We start from the raw sequence: 19,048 nt of genomic DNA, 5'->3' as shown, positions 1-19,048 counted from the left end.
AGTTTGAGTAATGATACATGTTATCCAGCTTGATTTAAAAATGTCTCAAAGAATATTCTTCCTCAAAGAGGAAATCTGGCCTTTTGTATACAGTTAAAGCTGAAGTATTTTAAAATCCTTTCTTCTATCCCAACTTAATATGCAGAGACAACTATAAGTAAGCCATTATTTGGTTAATTATTTAGTAATTAGGTTCATTAATTGGTTCATTTGTAAACACATTGTTTCTCATTGGCGCTATGAAAGTGTGTTTGTTTTGAGCGGTCCACTCAGGCACGACTTGGGGGACTGTCTAAATGTTTGAACAACTGCAGATGAGGGGCATATTCAGAAAGCTGTTTTGAAAACATTGTTTTATTTTTGTAATCCCATTCGGTGGCGTTATTGTCACAGAAATTACATACTATAGATTAGTAGTTGGAATTTTACCAACTTCTTATTCATTTTAAATCAAACTTCAATTATTATTTTTTTTAAATATTGTTTGTAAAATTGTACATCTATTTCCACATTTAATTACAATTTTAAATCCCACATTTTCAGTGTGGACTCTTTGAACTCTGCTGTATATCTTCACATGAAGATGATTATGTTATTACATCTCTACTTTCTCATGTAAAGCTCTCTCTTCTAAATTAGATTCTAAACAATTTTGCCTTTGTCCTATAAGCTAAACAGGTTATGGAGTTGGTTGGACAATCTCAGGCTACCTTCAGTGACATGTTGATGGAACTAGGCTTGTCTGCAGCCATGAGACCCCAGGCAGAGTACACACTCCTGGCCCCACTCAACACAGCCTTCAATGGTGAGTAAATTGGAATTTATTAAAGGGGTCATGAAATGCTCTTTTTGTTATAGTTTCATTATCTTCCCTGAGGTCCACTGATAGGTGGTAAAGTGAAAAAAAATGTTTCACCAAAACAGTTATAATTTTGTAATATATGATAATTTTCCACCCTGTCTCTGACCATCTTTCTAAAAAGAGAATTCTTTGCCTCGGCTCCTCCTTTAAACATCAATGTAAGTTACGATTGGCTAACAGCATGCAGTCCCTCAAATTATGCCAATCGGAAGAGAATAAACAAGCACCAAAAGAGAAATGTACATTTCACGGTTTACACATAATGTACATCCAACACATTGCATCCGAATATATTACACTATTCATCTCAATCACAACTGTTAACACTCACACCCAGTCTACACCAGAGCCTATAATCAATGATGTTGTCTACCATGGAAGCGTCCATTGCAGCACGTTACTCCAACAGTAAACGAACAGGTGTTCTGTTCCATTTTGCACTGGCGCTATGCCAACAACACATAGAAATGTTGCAGAAAGTTTGTGTTGACGTGCCTGGTGTAGACAGCATGCCAACATCATAAACAATTACGACATTTTAAATATTAATGACTTTAACTGTTTACTTATGTTTTTGATCAGGACCAATAGTGTTTTTAACTGCCCCATATCCTGTCAATTCCTTAATTTTATAACTGCTTCACAAGACGCACACATCCAGTTTATCACCCTGCTCTGAGGTGCAAATAAATTAAAAAAAATCAAAATGGTCAAAGACATCAATCTAGCGCGTGTTTTCATACATCAACAATTAAAAAGAGTGCTGATGGGCGACCGAACAGTTTGTTGAGCAGTTTAAGCAACAAAACAACAGGAGTCACAGCAGCTGATGAAACACATCTTCTCTTCAGAGTTTAAACTTGATACTGCGTCTTTTAAAAGTGTGCCAGACAGTTGACAACAGCCAAAGACGTCTGTGTAGTGCATGTTTGAATACAAAATAATAAAAAAAAAGTCCAAATGGGTCCCCTTTCGTGTTCAGGAGATGTTAGGCCACAGACAGTAGGCCTTTTGTCCTTCTCTCTGTCTCGCGAGCCAAGCGAGCCAAGCGAGCCAAGCGAGCCAAGCGAGCACCAGTAGGCAGGGTCGTGGGTGCGATGGTTTAAAAATAGGAGTTGATGTTGTTGTTGTAGAGGTCGTCTTGAATTAATGAGTACCCCAAGTGACGTAGGGAAGTCGCGGAAGTAGAGAATGGGGCGTTTTGGCAGCTTGGTTTCAATAAATGCTTTTATTATATTGGAATTAGGTTTTGAGTTCTGTAATTTACAGTATGTTTTTATAATAGAATATAGAAAATTTTATTCCCTTGACATGACCCCTTTAACTAACAGTGTCTGAATACATAACAGTCTCTGTTTCCCATGGTCCCACTCACCTATTATACTCCTGAGACCCCCGCGGGACTGTTGTGTGCATTTTCCATTTTGATTTGTAAACATTCTAGAGCAAATAGCCTAATTTTCTTAAAATTAATGTCCACATATTTGGACAGTGGAACTAAGTTGTGAAATTTTAAATAATAGTGTTGGTTATTCATGTTTTTAAGACGTTACAGACATTAAACCTGATTTTCTGTAAAGCTGAATAAATAAGTCCAACCATGAGCATCATCCAATCACTGCCAACCATTTTTAAATAAAATGTAGCATCATCAATTTCTGAATCTATGTGCTGATTACCATTGGCCCATGTCTGCCATACATGTTGAGTGTTCTAAACATCATCTGCTGCCTGAAACTGAATTTTGGTTGGTTTTAGGATTGAAAGCATTTAGCTGCATAGAAAGTGATAGTATGCTCCCTAATTAATGAATGTCTTAACCTCCAGTGTGCTGTCTATCTTCACTGGTCTCAGAACAGTTTGAAATGCACCTTATTTTGATCCTAACTCCATATAAATCCTCTGAAAAAAATCAATAGAATCATATTGCACAGTGATAACAAAATTAAACTTAACAAAATGTATGTTAAACTGATTTTTTAAAGCTGCATATCAAATGAAACTCTTTACAACAAAATAGGTTTCAATTAAAAACATTAAGAGATTTCTTATTGCTGCATCCGTAGGAGTGCTTCAAGGAAATCGACGACATGCTGCTGTGTCACGTGACTCTTTGTGGCAGAAGTTAACCCTTTAAATTACAGTCTAGAGTCTTTTGAGCAGTATTCAGTCAGCTTTTGTTCATTTAAATCATGCATTGCGCATAGCAAAGCCAAAATACAACGTCCATGCATGTGGACGTGGGGGTCACATGTGGTTATCTCCACTGCTCCAACATGAGCAGGGAAAGCGAAATACTGTTTCCGAAAGATCATGTGCCCTGAAAGAGACCCCATTCTGCTCAATTACTGATAAGCGGCATCCCTATCAGACATTTATGCATCAGTTCTAATGTGTTTACCTTTCATGTGGCTCTACTGATATTGTGTTGCATGAGTGATCTACAAGACATGAGCTCTGGTCCCGTGGAAATCGGGAATTAATCACATTCACAGAAACATTGGCAAATATGATTCAGAGGTTGCATTTTCACTTTAAAATGACATTTTTACTCCACTGATGGTTAGGTTTAAGTTTGGGGTTTGGACTAGGGTGCAGAGATAATAAAATATGTTAAATACCACTCACTCTATGCCACTCTATGGACATTTCACCCGGAAACTGGAGCTCACACTTGCCCATACATTCTACAACACTTCCAGCTTCTGCCTCTGTGGGGCTGAGATTCAAATTTTGATTAGTTTACACTAATTTCAGCAAAATATTCGACCTCCTGACTCAAAATTCACAATGTAATCAGTTTGACTACTCATTGCTTCTCTTTCATATCTGTGTTTATTCTAACTTAGCAAGACCCCTGCTATTTCAATTTATGACATATCTTGCTGGGTCTTTTCTCTGTTAACATCCCCTCTCCCATAACTATAACTCAGATTGCTCCCTAAACAGCAAGTTAGAAAACAGATGATTTATACACTGCACGGGTATGGGTTTGATTCCCAGGTAACACACAATCTGATTAAATGTACAGTATACCTCAAATGCACTGTATCTGACTTTAAATGAAAACCTCTACCAAATGCATAAATGTACAGTAAACGTATTAACTTTCCATCTTACTAACAGGAGTTGCTGTAAGTTCAACACTGAATATATGGTGATAGAAGGTTTAAAAGTATCAGTTATCCCACCTCACAGAGGGAAAGTTCCAGACCTCACATGAGGCAAAGCTGGATCTTTCACCTCATCATAATGTTTGTAGTTAATTTGTGACTAATAGCAGGTGAACACATTCATCACATTGTGTTTACAGGGTAAATCGTTCATTTTACTGTGCTGCATGAGGGGAAAAGGACAGTGCCCGGGGTTTAAATAACTAAAGGTCCTGTCTGGGAATGCACATTCCACAAACTGCTCTTCATGAATGGCCGGCCAAGTCTATACATGCTGTAGTTTGAAAGACTGGTGTGGGCTTCTTTGATGAAGGCATTTCTAAAAATGTCTATAAATCAGTTTATATCATGTTGTTGTTATACTAATCTTATCACAACTACACTGTAGAAATGTTAAAATTTCAAGTCTAAAAATGTATTTCACATAATGATATCAACTTGAATACAATAGGTTACACCAACAATTATTAAAAAGTTATTTTAAGTGTCAGATTGAGTAGAAATACCAACTTTAGGGCCATTCAGACCAAACATATTTTTGCGCATAAAAAGCTAGATACGGCGAAGTGAATATAACAGAACACAGGTATCTCAAGACACGTTCTTTTAAAGTCAAAGTTCTTTTTAACTTGGCTTGGCATCTAAAAATTCGGCACTTCTGCTCAAGATGCTGAAAAAACATATAGACACAGCACAAGGGTCAAATACATCCATCTAGCACATCCTTGTGTTACCCCCGCATTCACATGCATGGATGTTGTGAACTTCCCTATACGCAACGCATAATTTCATTTAATTTAAACCAGCTGTTCTCAGTTCAGGAGACTCTGGGCTGTCAGTCAAGGGTTAAACTTTCTATGTACAGAGTAATGTGACAAAACAACATGGCGCTGATCACAGCGGAGTTTGTCTTTGGGAGAAACGCCAACAAAACTATATCTAAGAAACCTAATTACATTTTTACTAATCGAAACCGTGTTTGAGTCAAAAGATTAGAGTCTCTAGTTTCATCCAAAATGAAATTTTTTAAATGTGAGCAATTTATCACGAAATGCCACACTGCTAAACACAATGTACACTCATGTGTACAATAGCACACGTTTTTATTAGAAATCCTATATTTACTGTGCATTTTCAAGTTGCTTTCAGGGGTTTTATACAGAGTTATGATGAAAATACGGTGCATTTCTAACTGTTCTGAGACCAGTGCAGACAGACAGCACTTCGGAGGTTAAGTGATTGATTCACTAAATAGGGAGGAAGGGAGCATCCTATAGGTTTCCAATGAAGCCATGTGCATTCAATCCAAACTTCCTATCAAAAGTTCAGTTTCAGGCTGCAGATTATGATTGAACTACTCAACATGGTTGGCAGACATGGGACAATTGCAATCAGTACTTAGAATCAGAATTTATAATGTATACATTTATTTTAACATTTGTGGCAGTGATTGGATGATTCTGGGCATTTTTTTCTAGGATTTTTGCATGTTAATGTGTGCTACTAGTTAAAATCCAAAAGGGAAATGAAAAATGCTCACAGCAGTCACACTCTGGTCTCAGGAGGATAGCCCCTTAAGATAACAACTTCATTTTACCAGTTAGCTTTTTCTGATGTAGATGAGGTAATGTCCATGGACCAGAACTTCCTTAGGATCATCCTGGAAAACCACGTCCTGAAGAACAAGATTGTGCTAAGTCAGCTGTACAATGGTCAGCGCCTGGAAACCCTTGGAGGGAAATTTCTCAGAGTTTTCGTGTACCGCACAGTCAGTTTTATTTTATATCTCCTATTTTTTAAAGGGTTGGTTTACTTATAAATGAAAATTCTGACATAATTTACTTACTCTCATGTTGTTCCAAACCAGTATGACTTTATTTTGGGGAACACAAGAGATATTAAGCAGAATGTTAGGGACTGACAGCCGCAGGCACCATTTACTTTCATTGTCTGGGAAAAAGATGCATTAAAGGTGAATTGTGACTGATGCTCTCAGTCCTAACATTCTGACTAACATTTCCTTTTGTGTTCCATGAAAGAAATAAAATCATACAGGTTTGGAACATCATAATGGCGAGTAAATTATGACAGAATTTGTATTTTTAGGTGCCTCATCTTTATTTTTATCATAAGCAGAATATTAAAGAATCCCTTTAAGTTTCTGCTTATGATTTGAAAAGCATCACAAAAATCCTATATGAATTCCTATTCTTTGGCCATTACTGACAGTGATATTTATTGACATTGTATAAACTATGTAATAACTTGAACAGTGCCATTAGTATATTCAGAAGAAGTAAACTGCCTCATAATATTTTTTAACTATGAAGGCTCTCTGCATTGAGAATGCCTGCTTGATCCGTGGAAGCAAAGAGGGAAGGAATGGTGCTCTCCATCTCATGAAGACCCTGATCTCTCCAGCAGAGTCCAACATGTACCAAATTCTGTTTAAGAATGGAGCCTTCAAGTAAGGAAAATTTAAAGGTTAAAAAATTCAAAAATTATGGATAAACATCAGTTTTTTATTTTCATGTCTCATTGTACAAAACTGCAGTACAGCACACAAAACAAATATTAAATGAGTGGTTCTCAATATAGTTTGTCTAAACAAAATGTCTAAATAAAAATCTGGGTCCTGACACAAAACCAGTTGAGAACCACTACTATATATAAATGCTAATGTTTAGAAAGGTTTGCCACTTGGCCTTTGTGTGACACTTTCGTAATATTAATGATGCCGGCAATGAAATTATCATGGTCAATGTGAGGATTGCATTCTTACTTTGTAGTGATTGTGTTACTTCATTGCTGCAGGATCTTTTTGTCTCTGATTGAGGCAGCTGGTTTGACAGATCTGCTGAAACAGGGTGGAGATTTCACACTCTTTGCTCCCACAGATGAGGCTTTTGCCGGGCTCAGTGAGAGAGACTTGTCTCTTTTAAAGAGTGAGTACTATGCACAACACATCAAAAAATACTGTTCAGTTATGTTTTATTCAGGATAAATTAGATTAAAGATGAATGATAGAGGCTACATGAAGCGACAAATTCTCTTCTCTGTGATCAGGTGACATGAATGCCCTCAGAGCCATCCTGCTGTATCACTTTAGTCGGGGTGTCTTTATTGGTGGAGGTTTGGAGACTGGTGTGACTAACCTCCTAAAATCCATGCAGGGCAGCAATCTCAAGGTTTTATATGTAAGTACCCAGCACATCAACTGATTTATATAGAGAGATGTGCTCAACTATTTAGATGCGTTCTTGGAGTAACGTCATGATTGGCTTGGCTCCATAATATTTCTTTGGTTAAAATACAAATAATCTATATGTATATGCTGTATACGTATATACACTGATCAGCCACAACATTTAAATCTCCCCCTCGTGCCGCCAAACAGCACACCTCAGAATAGCATTCTGAGATGTTATTCTGCTCACTACAATTGTACAGAATGGTTATCTGAGTTACTGTAGACTTTGTCAGTTCAAACCAGTCTGGCCATTCTCTGTTGACCTCAATGGTGTTTTTTGTTTTTGCCACCATTCAGAGTAAATTCTAGAGATTGTTGTGTGTGTGATCCCAGGAGATCAGCAGTTACAGAAATACTCAAACCAGCCCACCTATATATATATTTATTTATTTATTTATTTATTAATTTTTTGCTGTAAAATTATGCTTTGTTAAATAACCTAAAAATGTTGCATGTGTCAGCATCTACAACAAACTGGTTTTATTCATGTCAAATATTTTTCAAAATGACCGTATCAACCTGTAAACATTGCCATTACACTAATGTCAGTCATTTTTAAGATTCAGGATTAGTAGATGTAGTGCTATAAGGTTAAAAAAGTATTCACTTTTTACAGTTTATGTTTTATTATAATATTTCTTTGTAACAATATATATATATATATATATATATATATACAAATCTTTAGGCAAACGCGAGCATGCAAGTGAACACCGTGAAAGTTCCAGATTCTGATCTAATGGCCACAAATGGAGTTGTTCACATCATCAGGACTCTTCTGTACCCTGAGGGTAAGCATTATACAAATACATAAGCTTAATAAATTCCATTGTTCAAAATGTTCTCTTTTGCAGAGGCTTTATTGTAGAAATCAAATGCATGTTTCAATAACTACCAAACTTATGTCTTATTTTATGTAAAGATATTCCTATCGGGAGCCAGGAACTCCTCTCACTCATCAGAAGGATTATCCGATACATCCAAATTAAGGTATTGAATTATGACATGATTCTTCAAAACCTAGTCATATGCATGAACCAGTCCACAGAAAGACTGAGGCTCACATCCCTGAGGACCCGTTCGGGAGGCCTATTTGCCTTAAAGGGATAGTTCACCCAAAAATTAAAATTCTCTCATAATTTACTCACCCTCATGCCATACCAGATGTGTATGACTTTCTTTTTCTGCAGAACACAAACAAAGATTTTTAGAAGAATATCTCAGCTCTGTTGGTCCTTACAATTCAAGTGAATGGTGACAAGACCTTTGGAACTCCAAAAAGCAAATAAAGTCAGTATAAAAGTAATCCATACGACTCCAGTGGTTTAAACCATATCTTCAGAAGTGACATGGTAGGTGTGGGTGAGAAACAGATCAACAATGTCCTTTTTTACCATAAATCTCCACTTTCACTTTCAAAGTGTGAACGAATGTGAATGTGAAAATGGAGATTTATAGTAAAAAAGGCCATTTTTATCTGTGTCTCACCCACACTGATCATATCGCTTCTGAAGATATGGATTTAAACACTAGAGTCATATGGGCCATGTTCACACAGCAGCAGAATACGTTTTTCAAACCTGTTTTGGGTGCTTAATACGGTTGTGTTCATACACTCGACGGTTATTTACGAGTGTGATAACTACATTCTATAACCAAACTGACACCTGCACATTTTCAGGTCTCACAACGTCATTTTCTGCAAATCTGTGCTGTGTGAACAGAACCACACTGGACAACTAGTTGTTTGTCATGTCATATAATGTGAAAGCCATACTGCACTGTACACAAGCATGTCTCAAGTTAATCATGAGGTGTTTAGTTAATTGGGAAACGGAGATATGAGCTTCATGACATCCGAAGTTCCAACCGCTGTGACTGCGAGCAGCACGATAAATGCTGCGCTCTGCACATGGTTAAAAGGTATTCAAAGCCACTGTTGGCTAATTATGATCTGATGAATGAACACACGCATCATTTTGTTTATTTAATAATGCCATTGTTATGGATGTCGCCATCTTTAATATTTACTTTAGTCACTGTCACTATGGTCACAGGTGTTCGAATATGGTTGTGACTTCAGTTATTTGTTCATACAGACAGTATTCAAGCTGCTACTATAAGATTTTGTATGAATAGGACATTTCAAGACTCACTCTGGTAAGTAAATGCTGTTGTCAGTCTGTGTGACTGACTGTGTGAATGTAGCCATAGATTACTTTATATGGCCTTTATGTGATTTTTGTTGCTTCAAAGGTCTGGTCAACATTCACTTGCATTGTAAGGACCAACAAAGCTAAGATATTCTTCTAAACCTTTGTTTATGTTCTGCAGAAGAAAGAATGCCATACACATCTGAGATGGCATGAGGGTGAGTAAGTCAAGGCCGTAACCGTGTCTTGAACATTGGGGGGGACTAAACCATTTTGGAGGGGGGTCATGGGTGTTGAGGTTACAAATATGGTCCTCTTTGGTACTTTAAAATAGTAAAGGCTCTGAATGCAATAATTTTCTTCTCTGAATGCTTTAAATACAATAAAGGCCCAAAATTGTATAATTTTTTTTTCACACAGAAGTTCATAGAGCACAAGATTTCCACTGTGTCTATATTGCTATCAGTTTGCCCAATTTAGTCATCTTTTCTTTCTTTTTTGTGCTGTATCAAAGAAAACACAAATACAATTTGAATTTCTTTTCATCATTGATGTATCTGTAAAATGACTGTTATCTGTACTGACTGTGTCAGTTGGCTAGCAAAGAGAATATACAAGTTGTCCCTCATTGTGTTTTATCCCCCAGTAGAATCTTAACACAATCTTTTCTTTGAGAAGCCGAACGCTGCTCTTTTCCATACAAACACAGTACATATTGAGCACTACTCTCAAGGTCCAAAGAAAAAATAAATCATTATTAATATACCATAAAGTAGTCCATACAACACATAGCAGTTGTGTGGCCCCAGAAAGCTTAGAATATAATGCACAAGCCATATGGACTACTGTTATGATGTCTTTATACTGAACCTTTTTTAATGCTTTATAGTATTTGTCCTCTTTGAATCTTGACAGCTTTTGCACACTATAAACTGTTATTCTATGGAATAGAGCTGCTTAACATATATAATTTATGTTCCAAGAAAAAGTAACAGCATGTGGGGTTTGAACAACATAAGGGTGAGTAAATGATTGAGTAAAAGTACATTTTCAATTTTTAGGTGAACTACTCCTTTAACTGGTGGCTCATCCTCAAAATAAAAGGGTCTCTATTAAAAGAAGACTCGTGAATTAAAGACAAAGAATTGATTTAGAACATCTTAAATTGATTTACACAACCTTAAAATATTTGTCACAACCTAAAAACTCAACTGAATCCTCAAGTCACAGGTTTTACAGTGTTCTAGTTTTAATCTGAGAGTGAAAATGCTTTACTTTGTGTTATATATTATCTTCTAAGACAATGTCAAGTGAATTATCAATACTTATAATTATATAATTATCGATAATCAAATTCATTCAATTCCTTTACAATATACACATTCGCTCTTTGTCTTGAGCTTGATATGATGAAAACGGCTCTGTTTTTACATTCAAAATAATGAACGACAAATGAATCACGTTCAAAATGGCAAATTTGCCAAATGGTGAATAGTTTCCACCTTTGAAAATGACTGTTGGTCTGTACAACATTTCAATCATAGAATAGTGGGCAAATATTGCATGTTTATTTATATATTGACATCTTACATGACACTAAACATTCTTATCCTGAACTACTGCATGCGTGCTGCGTGGCACTGGAATAATGCATCAATTCATCTTCAATTTGATTGGCTATCTCAAACAATATTGACTAGTGTTGTTAAACTACTATGCATGCAAAAAATTAGCTTTTTTTTTAAACCATTATGATATTCCTGCAACAACTTAATGACAACTTAAACAGTGGTGCATAATGAACTGCAGCAGAACCGCAACAAGGATATCAATTATTGGGGGGGACATGTCCCCCTCAATGTATAATGTGGTTACGGCCTTGGAGTAAATGATGAGAGAATGTCTCGGTTACTGCTGTAACCTCCATTCCCTGATGAACAAGTGTCGATGTAGTGACACTAGGGGTCACCCTTGGGAGCCCTAAACACCTGTGATCTTTGAGAAAAGGCCAATGGGAATTACATCATCACTGGCGGCTACGGTGCTGCTGGACAGGCCACCTCCACCCTGCATGCCATGGCTCTCCTGCAAGTGCACCAAGCCAAGGCACTGAAAGAAGTGTCTCGACACAAGTCTCGTTTCCTCCATCAGGGAACAGAGGTTACGACAGTAACCGAGATGTTCCCCTTATGTCACTCACTCGTCGTTGTAGTGACACTAGGGGTCCCTATACAATACGCCATGACTAACTGAACTGTGTTACATGGACTGGCGGTGTGAGATGGGCAGACCTCTGCCTGCCTCATAGCAGCGCACCGGGCCATCACGTAACCTCCCCAATGCTCTTACAGGCATCAAATGGTACACTGCACCTCGGGAACAAGTCAACTGGCCAAAATTAGGGACCAGCTGACCCAGCTGCAGCCTCTTCTCTTTTTATTCTCCCCAAAAGTAATGAAAACGTTCATCTGGGGGCCATATAGTGTCCATGTCAGGGGGTGTCCCTCCCAAGGGGAGGACACCACGGAGACCACACCCCACCCTAAATGGGGTCGTGGAAACCCTAGTCACATAATACGGTCAGGGTCTCAGTATCACATGAGAGTAACCCGGACCAAACTCCAGGCACATTTTGCTAACAGAGAACGCCTGCAGGACCCCTACCGGTCTACCGCCGCAAGCCAATCATGCGTTTTTGCATCAGCAAAGCCCAGTTTAGAACTTGCAGGTCCAAGATTGGCCGCAACCCACCGCCTTTCTTGGGTACGATGAAGTAGGGGCTGTAAAACACTTTCTTCATCTCGGCTGAAGGGACAGTCTCCATCGTGTCTTTCCGTAGAAGGGACATGATCTCCGCGGCGGCCTTCTCGCCCCTCACCAAGTTAAAGTGGATGCTGCTGAACCTGGGTGGGTGCCTGGTGAACTGAATCACGTAGCTCAGTCGGACAGTCCTGGTCAGCCACGTGACTGGTTGGGGAGCATGAGCCACGGCCCCAAGCTCCAGGTGAGGGGGACCAAGGGGAGAATCATGTTGGACGTATCGGCGGGTGGCGCCTCGTGATGGGGCAGAGCCTGAGGTGCCACTCTTGGCCGTGCTTGGGAGTGGGAGGTCCATGGGTGGTACCCGGCAGAAAAAGCTCTCACTGAAGTCCCCAAATCACCCCCAGTGCTGACCGACTCTGCCTCGTACCATAAATAGAAGGACTGAGGCGGGGAGCCACTGGGGTGGCTTTCCCTCTGACGAAAATAAGCCAGGACCGCAATGTTTCCATGATCATGTTCTCGCAATTAGGACATGAACATTCCACGAAAGTTGTCTCCATGCGGGTAGCGCCTAACACGTGAGACCGCGATCATGGCCATCAGAAGCGGAGAGATAGCGACCGCAACCAGGAATAATACACAAATGAAAAGGCATCTTGAAAAAGTGCCACTCTTTTAGTAGGAAAATACACTTTGTGAGGAAGGGATATACACTTTTTAGCTTCTGAAGGGCACCGGGGCATTCTCTGCACAACATCGGTGCAAGAGGGGGAGAAACCGCTGCAATGCGCCATAAATCCAACAGCTTACTGGATACAGAGATGAATGGATCGGCAGAGTAATTCAGCTCACTGAACACAACCGCTCGGCACCGAAGAAAAAATCTGAATGAGATGGTTTGGGGCTCCCAAGGGCAACCCCTAGTGTCACCAGTGTGAATAACAGAAGGAGAATCTAAATATTTGGTCAAACTATCCCTTTAAATCTGTTCTTTTGGTAACCCTGGAGGTCTGAATTCAATTTGGTTATGTGCCAACCAGATTCAGGCTTCATGACTCGATATGATCTCAGAAAACAGATGTGTGGTGATAAACAAATGTAATCTCAAATATGCCTAAAGCAGTGTAATAGATATTTGCATGGGTGCAAATTTCCAACTTCTGAAAACTTCTTTACTTTGCAGTTTGTTTCAGGATACAGATTTCAAGAGATCCCTCTGACATTTATGACAAGTATGTATCAAAAATGATGATCTTCATATTAATGCGGTGCAGTTTTCCAATGAATTTCTAAAGACAACTATTGTATTGTATGCTGAATTAATGGTAACGCTTTACAAGAAGGTTCCCTTTGTTAACATTAGCAAACTACATTAGTTAACATAAACTAACAATATATAATACTTTATTTGCATTTATTAATAATCTTGGTTAATGTTAATTTCAACAAGACATTTTAAAATCAAAAGTTGTATATGTTAACTTTAGTTAATGCACTATATACTAACATGAACTAACCATGAACAATTCTATTTTTGTAAACTAAGATCAACAAAAATGTATAAATGCTTTAAACAATACATTATTCATTCATGTTCATGATATCTAATGCATAACTAATGTTAACGAATGGAACCTTTTTCTAAAGTGTTACTGAAATAAGTATATTTTCCCTTCATCACAGGTAATAGACCCCAGTGAATTAGATTATTGCTCTCTGCTGCATGAAGATGTTTTGTATAACAATTAGCCTGTTTCTTATATTTGCCTCTGCAGTACCCGGTGATACAAAAGTCACAAAAGTCACCAGAGTCATTCAGGGAGAGCCCACTCTCACCAAGGTGACAAGGGTCATTGAGAGTGAGCCAAAATTTAAGAAGGTTACCCGTGTAATCTCAGGTGAACCCTCTATCACTAAGGTTACCAGGGTAATCGAAAGTGAACCCTCTATCACCAAAGTCACCAGGGTCGTTGAAGGTAAATATTATGTTCCACATCCATGATACCAATTTGTATGAATATTTTAAAATTTATAAGAAAAACACTATTTTTGTATTGCTTGGTTAATGGATTATAAGCGCATTTGGGTCCATAATTTTTTTTTAAATCAACAGACTTTTAGGTTAAAATTAGTATGAATGTACAAGGGAATATATGATATTTAATGTACTTTGATTGTTCTTCATTTCCCTTTTGTTTGTTACTATTTTAATCACCATTTTGCCTTCACTAGTTCATTGGAAATGGTTCTGCAGTATGACAATTTTTGAAAGAAAAAATATTGTATGTTGTCCCTGATATTGTCATGGAACTGCATTCAAAATGATAAAAGAATTAGAAAAATTCTGTTTTAGATCAAGTTTAGCATTGTCACACCACAGTACAGGTCATGTTCCCAAAAGTAATGTCAACTACCCATTTATAGCTACAAATAACAACGTAATTGCAGGGTTAGACAAATTAGTTACACATAATTTGACTTGGAATATGACTATTCCAAACAGATGTGCTGTTTCTCAATAGTTCCTTTGTAGCCAGAACCGACCTATCGTTTCCTGGATTTGGATTGCATAAATGTTGACACCTGCTGAATATTTTGTATCAACAGGTCCTGAATACTCAGTCACCAGCTCCTCTGATTTGGAGCTATATGGTAGTGTGCTGCTTTGAACCCTCTATAAGCATGCTAGTACCCAAGCTAACCGTTCACCCCCCCCCCCCAATAAAGTTCCTGTCATATTCCAGGTTACAGTGTCTGTTTATTGTGATAAGGGTAATAGTAAAGGAAACTAAACCTTGGATGTTTTCTCTTTATACAATCTTGGAATTAGCTATGCTACAGGCTATGGAGTATAGCCGAGTTAATCAACCACAAAACTTTCTTCCTTTTTCTTTCTTATTCTCATGTATAACCACAAAAATGCCAAAATTGTTCTGTTCTCCATGTTTTTCCCTCTAGATTTTGACGAAAACCTTGAGGGCTTGAATACATACATTCAAGGTGAGATTTTGACATTTGCGTGGGTATCTCTCACTAAATAGTTTGGGAAACATGTGTGACCTGTCTCTCTATTCCATTTACAGGGGGAACAAGAAGAGTGCCTGGAAGAAGAGTCCAAGGTAAATAATTTACTAAAGAATTGTTTACTAAAGCAATACCATGCTGAAAAAAAGATGGTTTACTAGTTTTAGCTGGTTTAATCTGGTTTAAAGGGATAGTTCACCCAAATATTCTCTTATCATTTACTTACTTTAATGCCATCTTTTAGATATGCATGACTTTCTGTATTCTGCAGAACACAAATAAATATTTTTAGAAGATCAGCTCTATTGGTCTTTACAATGCAAGTGAATGGTGACTAGACCTTAGAAGCTCCTAAAATTGCATAAAGGCCTTATAAAAGTAATCCATAAGACTCCAGTGATTAAATCCATTTATCAGAAGTGATATGATAAACGTGAGTGAGAAACAGATCAAAATAAATTTAGATTTTTTACATAAATCTCCACTTTCACATTCTTTCAAATTTTGAAAATTTTGAAAGAGATTTATAGTAAAAAAAAGGACAAAAATATTGATCTGTTTCTCTACCATACTTATATTGCTTCTGAATATATGTTTTTAATCACTGGAGTCTTATGGATTATTTTTATGTGCCCTTTTGTGATTTTTGTAGCTACAAAGGTCTGATCACCATTCACTTCCATTATAAGGACCAACAGAGCTAAAATATTCTTCTAAAAATCTTTGTTTGTGTTCAGCACAAGAAAGAAAGTCACACACATCTGGGATGGCATTAGGGTCAGTAAATGGTGTGAGAATGTTCATTTTTGGGTGAACTCTCCCTTCAAGCAGTTTAATATTTGCACACAGAAGAGGTCATAGCATAACCAACAGCTGGATGAAAGTGCTTGTACATGCATGACACTTTTGGGAGCATTCATTTTATTTTACATTGCATGCCTAAAGTGAACAAGCAATGTTCTAAAAGTTTTCCGTGACCTATTTTCTATACTCAAATTTCCAGGAGCACCTCGCAGGAGAACCAGAATGGCCAACGCAAATTAGGCAAAGTAGAACACAAGAACTAAAGTGTTAACAAGGAATTCAAGGAATAAGCCACATACTTCCTATATTTACTTGTGCAACGTTTCAGAACCTATCAGGTTGGAGCTGGGTTTAAGGCAAAATAAAAATCAAGATTGATAATTACAGTTTGATTTGTTCTCCAGAGATGAAATAATTATATTTGTTCAAGTATATTTAGTCAGAACAGGGATATCAATTGGTTCCCCATATGTTTATGTAAATATATATATTTCTTTTTTTTGTAAAGTGCAGTTTAAAACTTTTGTTGAAGAAAGTCTGTTTCATCTTATGAATCAGCCATCACTTGTGTTAACACAAACCATTTCATGTGATTTTTGATTATTTTTTATAATACATGATTCTTATTGGTTTGTAGAACTATGTTGGGTATACATAAGGCATCCTAGCTCAAAAAATGTAGGTGTGCATATGAAATGCACGTGGAGTTGTGGTGTGGGGAAAGTTTAGCATTTAGCATTATACACAGATCGGCCACAACATTAAAAAGCACCTGCCTAATATTGTGTCGGTCCCCCTCGTGCCGCCAAAACAGCGCCAACCCGCATCTCAGAATAGCATTCTTTGAGATGATATTCTTCTCACCTCAATTTTACAGAGCAGTTATCCGAGTTACCGAAGACTTTGTCAGTTTGAACCATTCTGGCCATTCTCTGTTGACCTCACTCATCAACAAGTCGTTTCCATTCACAGAAATGCCACTCACTGGGTGTTTTTGTTTTTGGCACCATTCTGAGTAAATTCTAGAGACTGTTGTGTGTGAAAATCCCAGGAGATCAGCAGTTACAGAAATACTTAAACCAGCCCGTCTGGCACGAGGGAGTCCTACACAATATTAGGCAGGTGCTTTTAATGTTGTGGCTGATCAGTGTAAAAATACCTTAAACCAGCAATATTAATTGCTGTTAATTATTGTTTTGGGATACAGTTTATCATTGCACGGACAATGATTTTATGGTGCTCATGTTTAGATAGGGCAAAGCCTTAAATAAAGATTGAATTATGCTTGCAAATTGTTTTGTTAAAAACAATTTTAAGCTTGTTTTTATTTTCTGATAGGGTGAAGGTTTGATATTTCTTCCTCAGTGTTTTTGTGTCAATTTACAGATTTGAACAGCTTTCATCACATGAAGCACAATGCATGTTTTGAAAATGTCAAAGCTATCTCTCAAACTGCATCTTCATTTTACCTGTCCAATTTTTAATGCACTTTCCATTCTATTTTACAATTTCCTTAATAAACGCAACTTTTAGACATGCAATTGTGTTTAAGTCCGTTTTTAGAGATACTCAAGCATTCCCTATAACACATTACTTCACTTAAAAAAAATAGTGCTTATATAAGATGTCCTTGTCTTGAAGCTCTTTATGTATTTAAATATATACCAAATACTTTTACATATAAACTAACTATTTTACTTGCATAGAAAATAATTAAACTGTAGAAGGCACATCAATGTATATCAGAATTTTTTTAGTGGCAAGTAATCAACAGTGCTTAACCTGTTCAATCAGTACTCAGGAATTGCTTGCTTTAGGGTATATTGAGATTCATGCATCTAAAAAAAACAGTTCTATCATGCATAATCTTCCAGGATGTACAAAGCTTTAGTGCAAAGACACTGACATTTTGTGTCAATATGGAATGTAGTGAATGTATCTAAAGGTTCACTACATAACAATATAAGATGTAAAGTTATGTAAAGAAAATTATATAAAAAAAAGCATTGCATGAACTTTGTATATCTTCTCTAAGCACTAAACAAACATTTAAACTTTTAAAACAATAAGCACTTCAAACAGTTTGGAATGACGATTAACATCATATACATAATTGTTAAGCAATTTCAACATCAACAAAATATTTTCACTCTTACTCCATCAAAAAGAAAAAAGCCCATTATTTATCTATAGTAGTAGTTTGGACTTGGAAAATTACTATACGTATGCACATTTAAAGCCAACTCAAGTAATAATGTTAGGTTTGAGAAACAAAATTCAGAATGCATGACTAAACTTGCTGCTGTTGATTTACATATAGAGATGGAGTTCATTGTGGGGCGCTAGTAGGGACTTGCATCACACTGCACTCTGCACGTACAATTCAGCTGGGTTAGAGATTGTTCCAAGAACTCCAACTATTGAATTGAATGCAGATATTAATATAATTTTTCTGACAACCTGCTTGAGTCACTTCAGATCAAAGTGGATCATACTTTTCATTTTATTTATCAGAGCGGCAAACCAACATATTCTGAGCTTTTTTTCATATAATTGTTAGATACTATGCCAGAATCTTCCTTACTTGCCTAACAGAATCATGTTTCAGCTTGACCCTCGGTAGCTTGTTCAGGCAAGAGGGCCAAAGCAAGGCACGGTGAGATGGAAAAGGGATTTTCCTTTTTTAACACATGCCAGTGGGACGGTAAATTACATGCCCCCAAACCCTTTTAAACAATCAATCCAGAGATTTGAAATAACATGAATGTGTATACTAGGGAAGGGGTTTTAAAACTTTTTGATTATATATTTCTGTATTAATTTAGCAGGCAGCAATTCTATATAGTCAAAAAAAAAAAAAGTGTGTGTTGTTTCTGTTGACAATATCTTTGACATGCTCTGATGCTCCTTCCAAACATCCCCCAAAACCCTGGTGCCCTGGAATCACTTTGGATTTTTTATACTTGAAATTATGCAAATGTGCAATTGAAATAAAACTGAACTGAACTCAGAGCAGAGC

General features: G+C 37.2%; 1 protein-coding gene across 2 annotated transcripts in view; it reads left to right on the top strand.

Moving 5' to 3' along the window:
• The window catches only part of LOC127629695 (periostin-like), a 32,060-nt gene extending 14,490 nt beyond the window's left edge, over window positions 1-17,570 (top strand). The window contains exons 9-21 of one of the 2 annotated variants that reach the window (XM_052106918.1): window positions 671-805; window positions 5,655-5,803; window positions 6,366-6,502; window positions 6,850-6,980; window positions 7,102-7,232; window positions 7,974-8,076; window positions 8,208-8,275; window positions 13,385-13,433; window positions 13,977-14,177; window positions 14,809-14,853; window positions 15,160-15,201; window positions 15,285-15,320; window positions 16,229-17,570. In XM_052106918.1, coding sequence (XP_051962878.1) covers window positions 671-805; window positions 5,655-5,803; window positions 6,366-6,502; window positions 6,850-6,980; window positions 7,102-7,232; window positions 7,974-8,076; window positions 8,208-8,275; window positions 13,385-13,433; window positions 13,977-14,177; window positions 14,809-14,853; window positions 15,160-15,201; window positions 15,285-15,320; window positions 16,229-16,269 — 1,268 coding nt within the window. In that variant the 3' untranslated portion in view covers window positions 16,270-17,570. The remainder of the gene's footprint in view (window positions 1-670; window positions 806-5,654; window positions 5,804-6,365; window positions 6,503-6,849; window positions 6,981-7,101; window positions 7,233-7,973; window positions 8,077-8,207; window positions 8,276-13,384; window positions 13,434-13,976; window positions 14,178-14,808; window positions 14,854-15,159; window positions 15,202-15,284; window positions 15,321-16,228) is intronic. The other variant, XM_052106919.1, reaches the window with a different exon arrangement.
• The last annotated feature ends 1,478 nt before the right edge of the window (window positions 17,571-19,048 follow it).

This window comes from Xyrauchen texanus, chromosome 36, assembly GCF_025860055.1.
Source record: "Xyrauchen texanus isolate HMW12.3.18 chromosome 36, RBS_HiC_50CHRs, whole genome shotgun sequence".
Classification (NCBI taxonomy): Eukaryota; Metazoa; Chordata; class Actinopteri; order Cypriniformes; family Catostomidae; genus Xyrauchen; species Xyrauchen texanus.
The sequence above is the reverse complement of the archived record's forward strand: the minus strand, read 5'-3'. Positions and strand labels throughout refer to the sequence as shown.